The sequence below is a fragment of the Phocoena phocoena genome, chromosome 3 (assembly GCF_963924675.1).
Source record: "Phocoena phocoena chromosome 3, mPhoPho1.1, whole genome shotgun sequence".
Lineage (NCBI taxonomy): Eukaryota > Metazoa > Chordata > Mammalia > Artiodactyla > Phocoenidae > Phocoena > Phocoena phocoena.
In genome coordinates, this window is record NC_089221.1 from 28,329,330 (window position 1) to 28,343,014 (window position 13,685).

The 13,685-nt window shown below is 44.2% G+C and overlaps 1 protein-coding gene across 2 annotated transcripts in view; it reads right to left on the minus strand.

Moving 5' to 3' along the window:
- Positions 1-1,629: 1,629 nt before the first annotated feature.
- Positions 1,630-13,685, minus strand: part of SLC45A2 (solute carrier family 45 member 2) — a 31,944-nt gene continuing 19,888 nt past the window's right edge. For both annotated transcript variants that reach the window (XM_065874960.1, XM_065874959.1), the window contains 4 exons: positions 9,664-9,807; positions 8,865-8,988; positions 4,286-4,500; positions 1,630-1,879 (listed from right to left, as the gene is read on the minus strand). In XM_065874960.1, coding sequence (XP_065731032.1) covers positions 1,655-1,879; positions 4,286-4,500; positions 8,865-8,988; positions 9,664-9,807 — 708 coding nt within the window. In that variant the 3' untranslated portion in view covers positions 1,630-1,654. The remainder of the gene's footprint in view (positions 1,880-4,285; positions 4,501-8,864; positions 8,989-9,663; positions 9,808-13,685) is intronic.

Below are 13,685 nucleotides of genomic sequence, written 5' to 3' on the forward strand. Positions count from 1 at the left end.
CCTTGTGCCCCCAGCAGTTTTGCGAAAGAGAACCCAAAGAACCCCCAGAGCACGGTTCCTCTTCTCGGAACCCCTACCCCCAAATGAGCTGACACTGCAGGGGCCTGGCCACTCTACCAAACCATCCATCCTGCTACACAGGAGAAAAACCAGAGAACAGCCCAAATCCCCACGTTCCTGTCCTCAGAGCAGCTCGTTTCCTTTCTCCAAATACCCTTCGAACATGGGAGGTTTTGATAAGCTAGAAATTCACCTGAGGCAACGACTACACTATCAGACTCTAAGATGAGGCAGGAGGAAGAACCACAAACATTTTTTTAACTTGTAAAAACATGGGGGCAAATCATTCCGCACCACTCAGGCACATCCGGTGTTATTCAGACAAACACTTATGAAAGGCTGGGGACGGAAGGATCGAGGTCTGGGAGAGCAGGACGGTGAGCCTTCAAAAATAGTGACGATGGCTGTCATTTTTCTAGTGCAGAGACCAACTGTCAGCCCAAGCGCTGCTCTTACCGGAAACAGCAGAGCCGGAGTGCCTGGGGTCGAGGCCCAGCTCTGCCACTTAGGAGCTGTGTAGCTTCAGACGAGTTCTGTAATGCCTCTCTGCCTCAGTTTCCTCATCTGTAAAACGGAGATCAGTAACAGCAGCCTGTCTCAAGATTGCTGTGTTAACACAGGTTAAACGCCGAGAATGGTGGTAAGCACTCCGTAAGTGTTAACGTATTACCAATGGTCGCAACTCTCTGGGGTAGGAATTATTACCCCAAAGTGCAGATGAGCGAGTGTGGCTTGGGTGGGTCTGTAGTTTGCTGGGGAGCAGCAAAGCCAGGATCCCAAACCAGCCCGGCTCTAAAGCTCATGGTCTCTCTATTAAACCATGCTGGCCTCTGGCTGAGCAAACGGCTTCACTTGGAGAAGAGACATGGAAGGCAGTTCTTTGAAAGGCTTCCATAGAGACTCCAGCGGCTGGAACAAAAGTGCAGACTGGAGAGAAAGATTTTTACTGTGTCAATAAGATGAGCTGTTTCAAAAGTAGTAAATCCTCCAGCATGAGATGTTCAAGCAGACTTGTCAGGGATATTATAAATTAGCATGAACTAATTATGAGCGAGTTAAATATGAATTAAAGATGAGTGAATTAATATCTTTAAATAAATCATTGGCAATATTTTGAGTTACAGTGAATTTGACGAAAAATATTATTCCCCCCCGCCAACTATACATGGATACCAGGCTTTAAAAAAAAACCACATCACAGCATAAATCCCAGCATCACAGGGACGCGCTAGTCTGCTTCTCAGGTTTCATCAAGGCCTGAAATGCCCTGTGGAAAACAGACCCTGCCTCTCCATTCCACTGCACTGAGACGGAGGGAGAAAGGCCCGGGGAGGTGCCGTCACCCACACTTGCCCTTTGCCCCCAGTGAATGGAGGCATAGCCCAGTCTCTCCTAAGACAAATGATGCCTGAAATAGGGAAACGGATGTGCAGAGGGCTGGCTGAGAGCGAGGAGTGGGCAGATCACCGCAGCTGAAGTCGTAACACGCGGCATCCAATGGGCAGATACAAACAGTGCAGAGCTAAAGAAAAGATCGATCTCCTGCCGTGTGCTCCACTGTGTCTGGTGTTAGGAACGACGTCTCTTTATTGACCTAATCCATATATCTAACAAAGAGAGCCACAAAACAACAGCCGATCAGTGACACCGCAGAGGCTGTGATCACCACGACGATGACGCTCCCGGCCATGTTGACCAGAAGGCCCAGGCCGCCTCCAACCAGGATCTGAGCCAGCTGCACCATGCAGGTGAGGGCGGCGCAGTCCACGCCCTGCCCTCTCACGCTGCCGTCCGGGCCCCCGCACCGGGCCTGCTGCCCCTGCAAGGGAAGCACAGGAACAGCATTTGATCTGCACCGACTGTCCTTCAGCGCAGAAGGCAGCAAGCAAACTTCTTCTCTAAAAATACAGGTAATAAATACTTGCAGCTTGTGGGTTGTTGATCTCAGTTGCAGTGCAAAAGCAGCCGCAGAACGTAAACAAGGTGGTGGCCTTCCAACAGAATTCTATGACACGGGTATTTGAATCTCATGTAAGTTTCCCCTGTCACAAATATTATCCTTCCACTGATGTTTTAAAAATCATTTTACAATTGTCAGAGAATTCCTAGAATTCCTGTCGTGCCTGTACACGACAGACTGTACAGAAATGCAGGTGGCAGACCACGTTCGGCCAAGAAGTTTATCAACTCCTGATTCAAGCTCCACCCCCCTGCCTGCACCGTTCTTCCCCACCTGCCACAAAGTCTTAAATTCCACCGTTCACACCTATGGGAGTTCAACGGTTAAGAACGCAAAATTATCTCTTCAATAAATCAATAAGTCAATAAATACAATGCGGTAGAAGCTCAGTAAATCTCCCATTCCTTCTCTTCCCTAGTGGTTACAGTTCAAACATTTTTAGAAGGATGTTGAATCACAGATATGTGTAGGGGTAGCAACATAAAGAAGCAATTCAACCTTTCAAAATATGGTTGCTTTTTGCTTAGTAGATTAATATTTGATTAGTGTGATATTTGGTCGGAACTGGTTGATAACATTGCCATTTATTGGGTATCATATATGTGCTAGGCCTTGTGCAAGGCTCTTTCACATACCTTACTTCATTTCGTTCTCACCACCTCCCTAGATGCACGTATCATAATCATTGGCCCCATGATAACAATAATGATACCACCTACCATTTTCTGAGTCTTTGCCAGGGGCCAGGTAGGCATTATGCTAGGCAGATTACCTGCACTATCTGGTTTCATTTAATTTTCCGACAGCTCTCTAAGGTGGGTGTGCCATTCCCACTTCATTGATCGGAAAACTAAGGCTCTGAGAGTTTGAATGATAATTCCTATACTATTAAATGAGAAAAAATCATTGTGCAGAATGCACATTATCCTTTGAATAAGAAAGGGAAAAGAAGAAAACAGATTCATAATCGCTGGATTTTCATTAAAAGATGCTGGAAAAATAGACAAAGACCTGATGAGAGTGGTTACATGTAGGAGCCCAGGGTGGGGAGGTGAGGACAGGGGAAGAGTGGAGGGAGGGGTAGGCGGGAGCCACATGACGTACATGTATATCACTGTCGCCGTTGAACCACGTGATCGTATTACCCCATCTAAACGTGAACTCATTTTGAGTGATATTTAATAAATAAATGAATAAGATCCCCAGTGTCACATAGCTGTCAAAAGCGGGGGGGCAGGATTTGAATCCAGGGTTCTCTGAGTCCCAAGCCTCTGTGTTTTGGGCCTAGTACCATCCGACTCCCTCTTGGAGGGATAGTTCTTTATGATAGCTGTCTCTTTAGCAGCAAAGCACCTGCCATGCATTGAAACATTAGTGACCATGTCTGCCAGGGAAGAGGACAGCTACAACTCTTGTTTAAAAGGTTTTAACACCTGGTGCAACTTTCTCCTGCTGTGTTTACCAGATCAAATGATGAAAAAGAAGGCCAGCGCTGCGGTCACATGGACGCGTGTTCAGCGTTTTTGCTGTTTCCTACTGTGATGGATTAAGCTAATAGCCATCTCTTTAACTTTTACAGTTAAAGAAACGTAAGCCTATTTTCAGGGGGAAAAGTTGCATATCTGGATAAGAAAACGTGGTAATCTTAGAGCAGAAATACCGAACCTAGTGCTTTTTTAGCCAGCATAGGGTCTTGCCCTCTGGCTTGAGTTCCGAGATGGAGATGGGGCGGGCCTCCCTTGAGGCAGCTGGTGAGATGACCACCTGCGACCAGCTTTCCTCCCTGCACACAGGGCATGACTTACCAAAACCCGGACTTCCAAGGAAAACGTTGCTCAACCAGTAACTCCCGGAAATTACACCAGGCACCTCTGCAGTGGTTGAGGGCCTGGGCCCTCGTTGTGGCATCCAGAAACACTGCAGGTACGCTGGACATGTCATGAGCCCAGAGTTTCCCTTGTTTTGTCTCTGTGTGATTGCGGGCTGGTTTCTCAGCATTACCAACCTCACCTTTCCTAATCTGACTAATGGGAGTAATGGTACCTGCCCGACTGCTCCCAGGTGCACAGGGCTTCAGAGTAAGGAGGGGGTGGGCTGGGAAAGTGGTCAGGCCTTGGCTAGACCATCGTTACATCTGGCTGGACATCTTAGTGCTGCTGTTTCAAGAAGCCCTGTTCTCCAGCTCTGCTCTACATTTTCCTAGCAAGCTCCCCCAGCCTCCAGGTGAGTCCGGACGTCACTCGGTGCAGAGGTTCAACAACACACCTGCTCTTCCTGCTGCTCACGGTGGTACGCGGTGAGGAGGTTAAAAGGCACGGTGTACAGGGTGCTGGACATCACGCCAAACAAGGTGCACATGACCAGGCTGGAGTAGACATTCGGGAAGAGCCCGATGACGCCCGTCCCCAGGCCAAACAGCAAATACCCCATGAAGTAAAGACCCTTTAATCCGATGTAGGGAACCAAAGCTTTCTGAAAGTCTGTGTGTGGGGAGAAGAGAGGGAGAAATTACAGCTGGCAGTGCCTCACATCATCTCATAATTTCAGACAACCTTTCCTTTTGAAGATTCACTTTTTTTAGCCTTCCTTTAACACTGAGTCAGGAACAGAAGAACCTCCTTATCTGTGCTTGAAAACAGCTGGCTTTTGGAATAAGTTTTGAATCCTTTGTGTAAAGAAGAGCTGGAGATTGCCTTGCTGGGTCGATTTTCTTTTCTGCAGGGAAGGACCAGGCGCTGTGTACTGGGGAGCTGAATAGTAACGGGATGCAAAAGAGGCGACTGAAAAGCCCGCCTTGGTTATGGGACCCTGGGGCAGGAAGCCATGGAAGAAAACCAGGTATCTTTCCGATTCACAGAGATCTAGCCTAACAAGACCAAAATGACAATCCAGGTCTCTATTAGCCCCACAGCCCAAAGTCAGGTTGGAGGAAATTAACACAACCAGATTGCACAGAATGATCCAGCTCATTCGGTTTCTTTGCCCCACCTGAATGCCATCTGCAAAACCTGAGAAGGAAGTAAAGAACGTACATCACCTGTAGATGCTCTCCCTGCCTTGCCAGCCCTTCCCAGGCTGGTCAGGGGGTCCTGCTGCACTGGACACCTCCCCCTCGCTGGCGCCTTCACCCTCTATGGGCAAGTTCCACAACTTCTCAAAACCTCAGTTTCCTCATCAGAAAATGGAACTAATAAAACCCTTCTTGGTGGTTGTTATCAGGATCAAATGAAGTAAAACGTCTAGGAAATCACCCAGCCCAGTGCCAAGCACACAGAAGACATCCAGTTAATGGTGGCTATCATTACTTCAATAAATACAGAGTTTGCTGAATATGGTTGACTTTTAACTGGGGTCCCCTCCCAGCGGGTAAACTTGGCTTGCTCATAAAGAACTCATGGTAGAGCTCATTTTTTTAAATTGGAAATTCAGCTTTTAAAACATTTTACTATGTTTTCCACCACAGTAGGGAAAATCCCTAAAAAAAACCTTTATCTTCCTTTTTTAATTGGTTATTTTTCTTTTACTTTTTATTTTATATTGGAGTATAGTTGATTAACAATGTGTTAGTTTCAGGTGTACAGCATAGTGATTTAGTTATACATATACATGTATCTATTCTTTCTCAAATTATTTTCCCATTTAGGTTGTTACATAATACATGTGAATCCCAAACTCCCTAACTACCCCTCCCCCCTCCCCCTTCCCCCCCTGGCAACCATAAGTTCTTTCTCTAAGTCTGTGAGTCTGTTTCCATTTTGTAAATAAGTTCATTTGTATCATTTTTTTTTTAGATTCCACATATAAGTGATATCATACGATATTTCTCTTTGTCTGACTTACTTCACTCAGTATGACAATCTCTAGGTACACCCATGTTGCTGCAAATGGCTTTTAATCCGTACTTTCCTTATCTTTCCTCTGCCCCATTCTACTGGAACACATGGACCCAGGGGATACACAAATGATAGATACCAGAAATGTGCCTATTCAAGAGTGAAATTTTCCATATCTATTCAAATAATTATTGGATTTACATTGCATAGACAAGAAACCTAATATTTATTACATTTGTATCAATTATGGAATTCTGAAAATGTTAAGTGGGCAACAGTGCTTCCTCTATTAAATTCACGCCATGCTTGTTGGGCTGTTGTCAAGGTTGAGAATAAAAGCAGTATAAATTTAGGTCAGTTTCTGTTTGCTTAATGATTACATTTATGCGGAAAACGTAATCTAAGTTGTCTCAGTACCTAAAAGATAACCATCAGTATTCATTAAGGAAATGCTCTCACTAAGTGTATAGGCCAGCCAGGAAGGAGGCAAAAGAGGATAGAGAGATATTTGGAAACATAACTAACTTCACTACGAAGATGGTGAAGTTATCTAGCAAAGAATGCTTTATTCATAAAGCAAAGAAAAAAATGCTTTATTCACTAGCAAAGAATGCTTTATTCATAAAGAGAAAGCAATAAGTTTAAGGGCCAAGTTGACTTGTCCTCTGCTGGGTCTGATGCCAACTCATACTGTACCTCTCCTTAGGATTGTAGGGAAATGATTGATTTAAGCCCCAGCTATGGATAGTAGTGTATGATATGAACAATTGGCTACATTTCAGTACTCAGCGTGGCTATACTCATTGATCTAAGTGTGCCTGCTGTGCAAAGGAGCTTAAAAACAAGTCCCTTATCACCATTCCCCATGCCCCGCCCAGCAGCCAGATAACCCTGCTAAGCTCTGTCTGGATAGAAATTCTGGGTCTGCGTCTGATGTTATGTGATGAGTCCAGAATACAGGGTTATCTGGTGTGCTCTGGAATTGAGGGAAATGATTGATTCTGCCCAGAGTGGGTTGGAGTGCAGAGGGAAAGACTTGAAAGATTGCACAGAGAGGGAGTTGGGTCTGGGTGGGGAGGTAGAAACAGCAGTTCGGGTGGAAGAAACCAAAAGCAAATACACAGAGGTGAGAACGTCTGTGCAGTGGGTCATTGGAGGAGTTCCTGCGTGGGAGTGACAAAGGTCCAAGTGTGAGCCCGGCCAAACTGTGAAGCCCGGAGTGCCAAGATCAGGACTTTTACTCCATCTTATGGGCACGAGAGCCCCTGAAGATCCTTGGGTAGGGCTGGTTGGTATTTTATAAAGAAAATTTTAGTTCTAATTCACAGTGATAGGGATCCCATAGATTTATGCATTAATATAACTTTGGAAAATTATTCAAATAGTAGGTATTCTTTATACACAGGGATTTTAACTGGAAAGGCTCTAAAAAATAACATGCTTTTGAATTTTCAAATGCCATGAAATTCATACAGGAACTCAGACTAGACTAATGGAAGGGTCCCTAGAAGGGATTTTTTTGAGGAAAACAAGTTAAACTTGACACAAAATTCAAATACTAATGACTTTTAGAAAAATGTTTTCCTCTTACAAGAATGAGAATAGTAATAAATATTCCCCCCACCTCTTGAAAGCACAAAGGGATTGAGATGGATAATTTATTAAATCCTTTCAGTCTAACACTCCCTGATTCTAGGTAGTTGAAATCGTCCTCCTGGAGTTTTCTTTTCTTTTTCTTTCCTTTTAGTATATGTGCTGCCGAAGCAAGCACCCTGGAGTTTTCTTAATTCGTACACTCTAAGGGGGAAAAAATGGGTTTGCTGAGGAAATGTAAGCTTTAAGCCACCACTCTTTGGTTACCATAAATTTGAAAGTAACGAATTGTATGGTTTTATGATTATTGGGCTCACGAATATGCTTATATTAGGTCCCCTTTTCCCAATTGTGCTATACTTTGAAGAGATTTTTCTTGATCTCGAAGCAGGTTTCCCACTGTGCTCTGGCTGAGCAAAGGGCTAAATGCCAGACTAGGGCTCATTATATATATTCAGCCTCCATCCCCACAAGAAGCACGGTTCAGTGACAGAATGATGCCCCTGAGAATGGTAACAGGGACTGTCCCCAACGCCTCCCCCCCAACCTCGGCCATACTCCTGCTGTCCCCTGGGCCTGTCCAAAGCCTGGAGCTCTGCCCTGGGGACCAGCTATTCTCCCCACAATGCTGGAGAAGCTCTCAGATTTCCACTCCAAATGGGGGACCTGCATACGTTTTATAGGCCGGAGTTTTTACTTAATTCAATGTGTACAGCACTTGGAGACTTCCAAACAAATTAGCAAGCACAAAACAAGCCTGTGTGATGCCCTAGAGTTGGAGTACATCCGTTATTTAAAACCAATCCCAGAAATCCCTTTGTTTACAGTGTCCTCACAGGTAATCTTAGCCAAGTGGGGGGGTTAATAGACTCCAGACCCCATGGAAAGCTGGTGTCTGAGAAGGTAAGCTGTTGTTCTCAATCTGGAAGAGTGGCCCTGTAACATACCCGCCCACCTGAGCTTAAGTTATTTTATATGTTCGTTTTGTCACCTAGCATATTAACCATCCCTCATTTTCTGTCAAGACTGATAAGCACATCTATGAAACGCTACCGATGCCCTTATTCCAGCAGAACACAGACCTAGCGTTAATAATCTTGGCTGTGGCCACCCCTCATCCATCCAATACTTCACCATATTGTTTACAAGATTTCCTGTTACTTTCCAAAGTATTTTGATCAGGATCCCACTGACTGCAAGTACAAAGTAATCACTGAGGAAAATGATACCCAGAATTCACTAGGGAAAAGGCTACTTGATGCGGTCCTTTCTAAGGAAATAGTTTTTCCTGACCTCCATATATATTTATCAAGAATCTGCCATCTTAGAGAGCAAAAAAATAAATATAGAAATACAGATGTATAAAATCCAAGATTCCGCTAGCCCTTAGAAGACATCCTTAGGACGAGGAGACTCACAAGAATAAAGTGAGGAAAACACAGAGTTGATGCACAAACCCCAACATCCAACCTCGACCCCCCTTTGGTAGATGAGGAACTCTGTGGAGTTGTGTGCGCTGTAGGGGTCCCCATGGTACACGATCTGCAAGAGAGATTTGGGGCCATTGAGTTACCAGTGCAGGGTGGTAAGGACCCCTTCTCACACCTTCTGCTTCTTCACCCCTTCCCGGGGTTCAGACCTCCTTCTCCCATGAGCACGTCACCCTTTCATCCTTTCACACCTCCATTCAAGGACCCTCAGGAGGTCTTAATGCATAAAGTCTAAACAACATCCCCCTGGATTTTTAACACCCCTCCTTCTGCCTAACAGCTGGCTCTACCCGCCATAGGCAACCCGGCCACCCATATTCTGGTACAACCAACAGGCTTCTGACTCATCTCTACACATGCCATGCCTATCCCTGCCTAGAATGTTTTCTCCTTCACCCCTCCCTCTCCAACTCCTTCTCACCTTTCAAGATCCAAATCACACTGCACCTCTTTTATTAAGCCTGCTGTGACCGCTACAGTTCACCTTGATTTTTCTTCCTTATTTGTTGTACTTGATCAAGTACTGGTCCCATCGCATAGTGTCCTCTAGTTGTGTAGGGTGTAGTAACTTCCCTCTGGAATCTGTCTGTAAGCCAGCTCCTTGAAGGTACTCTTTCCTACACTCTCTTACTGTGCCCATCTTAGAGGCTGGCTCAGAAGCTCCACAGGTGCTGATGGAGGGACTGGTGTGTGAGATAATGAGCGTGTGCACAGACATGTCCCTTACCTGGCCCATGAAGTCTGTGAAGAAGAGCATGTTGGACAGGAAGGCGGTCCATCCGATGAGGTGGCTGATGCAAAGGCAGCGGTAGTGGGGAGGCATGCTCAACAGCGCCCTCAGCAGTGACTTCATGGTCACTGCCCTCCGAGTCTGGAATAAAACAGCAAACAGGTGTGACGTTCAGTGTAGACACACAGCCAGCTGTGGGAGCAAAGCATACAGCCATGTTACATATCTGTCGGTAGACTATCACACGAGGTCGCACTTCCTCGGCATGGTGCCAAGGTTTCCGTTGAGCGTTCTCATAAGAGGTGTTCTGTTAAGTACGTGCAGATACTTAGCAGTTTCAGGTCAGGAACAGGGCTTTGGGGACATGAGGGTGAAGGGACTGGAAATAAAGCTTGCTTTGAGCCAAGATGTAAGACACATCTAGCTTCCTATCTTTGAACAACAGAACTACCGCTGAGCATGAAGCTCATAGATCGAAGCCAGCCCCTAGATGGTTATAATTCTTAGATTTCTTGACTCTTTTTTATTTATATATATTTTTGGCTGCGTTGGGTCTTTGTTGCTGCGCGTGGGCTTTCTCTAGTTGTGGCGAGAGGGGGCTGCTCTTCGTTGAGGTGCGTGGGCTTCTCATTGCGGTGGCTTCTCTTGTTGCGGAGCACGGGCTCTAGGCGCGCGGGCTTCAGTAGTTGTGGCTCATGGGCTCTAGAGCGCAGGCTCAGTAGTTGTGGCGCACGGGCTTAGTGGCTCTGTGGCATGTGGGATCTTCCCGGACCAGGGATCAAACCCATGTCCCCTGCATTGGCAGGTGGATTCTTAACCACTGTACCACCAGGGAAGCCTCTTTCTTGACTCTTAAAATGTAGTAGTCTGAATTCCAAGATGGCCTCTATGATCTCCATCCTCATGATTCTGTTCCGTTACATGGCAAAAGGATTTTGCAGATATAACTAAGGTTACTAATCAGTTGGCTTTGAGTTAATTAATAGGGAGATTACCTGGGTGACCCTTATCAAGTCACATCAGCCCTTTAAAAAACATAGAGTTTTCTCTACGTTTCTCCCAGTTGGCTGGGAGCAGAAGGGGAAGCCAGAAAGTCTCAAAGCTCAAGAATTGCTGGCTTTGAAGGTGAAGGGGGCCACATGGAAAGGACCTGGGTGTGGACTCTAGGAAATGAGAGTGATCCCTGGCCATCATCAGTTAACAAGAAAACGAGGACATCTACAACCACGAGAAGCTGGATTCTACCCGCATGAGCTCGAAGCTGATTCTTCCCCATTGGAGCCTCCAGATGAGAAGGCAGCTTCACCAACACCTTGATTTCAGCCTTTTGAGACCCTGAGCAGAGAATGCAGCTGAGCCCACCCAGACTTCTGACCTACAGAACTGTGAGATAATAAATGGGTGCGGTTTTAAGCTGCTAGATTTGTGGTAGTTTGTTATGTAGCAACAGAAAACTACCACATAGAGCCAATCAGCTCCCTGCTCTGGGCCAGGTACCTCCTCCTAGTTTATTTCTCTGGATCCTGCCATCAGCCAACAGGTGTAGACGAGCCCTATGTCAAGTCAGAAGTGAGAACATTGTAGAACACACACACACACACACACACACACACACACACACACAATGACTACATATGCCCACAATTCTTTAATCTAGACTTAAATTATGTTAAAACCAGAGGCTATAATTTATTGGTATCAGTAGCCTTGAGAGAATGAAAAATTTTGAACTATTGACACAACTGTTTTGAAATACAAAAAAAAGGAAAGAGCCTTTAGTAGCTTGTCATATGAGAGGAGAAAGAAACCTCAGGAATATTAAGCAATCACCTGCCCTGAAGACACTGAGACGATAAACATTAACCATGATGGGGTAATGGGTCTTTCTTGTCAGATTTTTATTTATTCTGGGTCTTGACATAATGATATTGGGTCCTGGCTCGTTTATTTATAAGACAGTCTCCTGAGATTTTCTCTTTTAACTCTAATAGCAAATTGTTTCATAGCTCTTAACCTTATATGATAATGCTTTTTATTCTTTGATGCAGAAAATTACATTTACTCATTGTAGGTTCGTTGTACAAGTTGGTTTTTTTAATTCATCAGTTTTGTAGTATTTATGACTATGCCTCAACTGATTTTTTTATACTTAATCAGTATTAAAAAGTATAGACATTACCTTGGAGTTAGGAAAAATAAACATTTTCTGCATGTAGAATATGGTATTTGTCAAAATAAATGGTGACCATAACAGAAATCCAATGGAGAACTATTACTTTTTTCCTTGACCACAGGAAGAAGCAATGAAAGGTATAGACTGGGAAACGACAGCCTGATTTTCATGCCTCAAAGTGATTTATCTTCACTTTCTTTCCAAAAATTCAAAATTTTAAAAAGTGAATCTGACCAGGAAGTATTCAGTCTCATTCCAAACATTAATTTATGCTTCTGCCTTATACATAATTTTCAGCCTGCTTTCATTGTTAACCTAATTTTTTCTCTTCCAAAAATAAATATGAGCTTCAAAATTGTGCCTAGTCTTTCTGTAAAAGCTGTGAATGTAAATACTTAAAGTCCCTTTGGGTATTTTAACTCAGAATGAAAATGCAGCTGGCTTCTTATTCACTGACGCGTCATTTCCCTTTGTGAAGCCCTTGCAATGATTCTGAGCCGTTGGGAAATGTTTTACCGCATACGTTATGCACCTTTGTCAACTGGACATTGGGTGGTGATGGATTTATAAGTGAAAAAGGCACAGAGCCATCAGGGGGAAAGAGAACTGTACAAAAGTGCCACCAGAAGGACACTAAATATTGAAGGGAGTAACTGATGGCATGGAGGAACTAGAGATGGATTTTATGGTATCCAGTTTGAACAATAAACGAAACAATTCAGGCCTCTTGCCATTAAAAAAAAAATCCCAGTTCTCAAATTGCACAGCCACCCTCGTTTTGGAAAGTAATGACTTCGACAAACAAGATGGCCAGGGCCTCGGCCCTGACACCTCGGAGACACCCATTGCTCAGCTGGAAGCTCCCAAGATGCACTTTTGGAATAGAGGTGTCAGATGCTTGGCTTTGAGCCTAAGATATGTTTCTCTTTTTTTTTTCCTTATGTTGTTTTGCTTTTATTTTTTAAGTCACATAACAGAACCATTCAGAGCCTACAGTGTTGTGCGTGTGGCACATACGAATACAAGTTAATTACATTTGACGCATGTCTTAATGGTGTGGAGGGTTTTATGCCTTTCAAAAGACTTCTACTCACTTGATTTCATTTGATCATCACAACAGCCTCGGGGTAGAATAAGACAGCCTCTGCTGGGTGACCCTCTGAGGGCAAGTCATAATCTATCAATAGGGCAAAGAGGCAGGCATAATCTATAATAGCTACTTATCTTTAGTAAACCCTGCCTTGTTTTGTTCCTTAAACCCTGACATTATTTTTCTTTATTTTCAAAGTAATACTTGTCTATTATAGAAATGTTGAATATACTGAAGGGTTTAGAAAAGAAAATGAAAACCACCTGTTAGCCCATCACCCAGAGACAATAACTTCAATTAACATTTTGGGTATATATCCTTTCTGTTTTTTCTCTGGATCTGCGTAGCTTTTCCCACAGTGGAGATCATTTTGTATATGTATGTGTGTTTTATCTGATATATTATGTCTTAAACAAATCTTCAAAAACACACAGATCCTTTAATGATCGAATGGGTTCCATCGTATGGCTCTTCCATGATTCCCGTGCTGCCTTGCAGAACTGCACAGCGAGGGGGCTCCATCCTAACTGAGATCAGCAGGGAGTGTGAGTGTTCTCCCCCAGGTAGCCTGGAGCCGCAAAGGTTTAAGCAGGTCTCCGGAAACCTATATTCTCATATTTTCTCTATTTACTGTGTGATCAAGATAAAATGAAGGCTTCATCCCAATAACCTCTTAGTTCCTCCAGTTCCCAACCCAGAGATGCTGTCATTTGGAATACAAATTTATAATCCTAATCTAAGAAGTGAAGATACTTC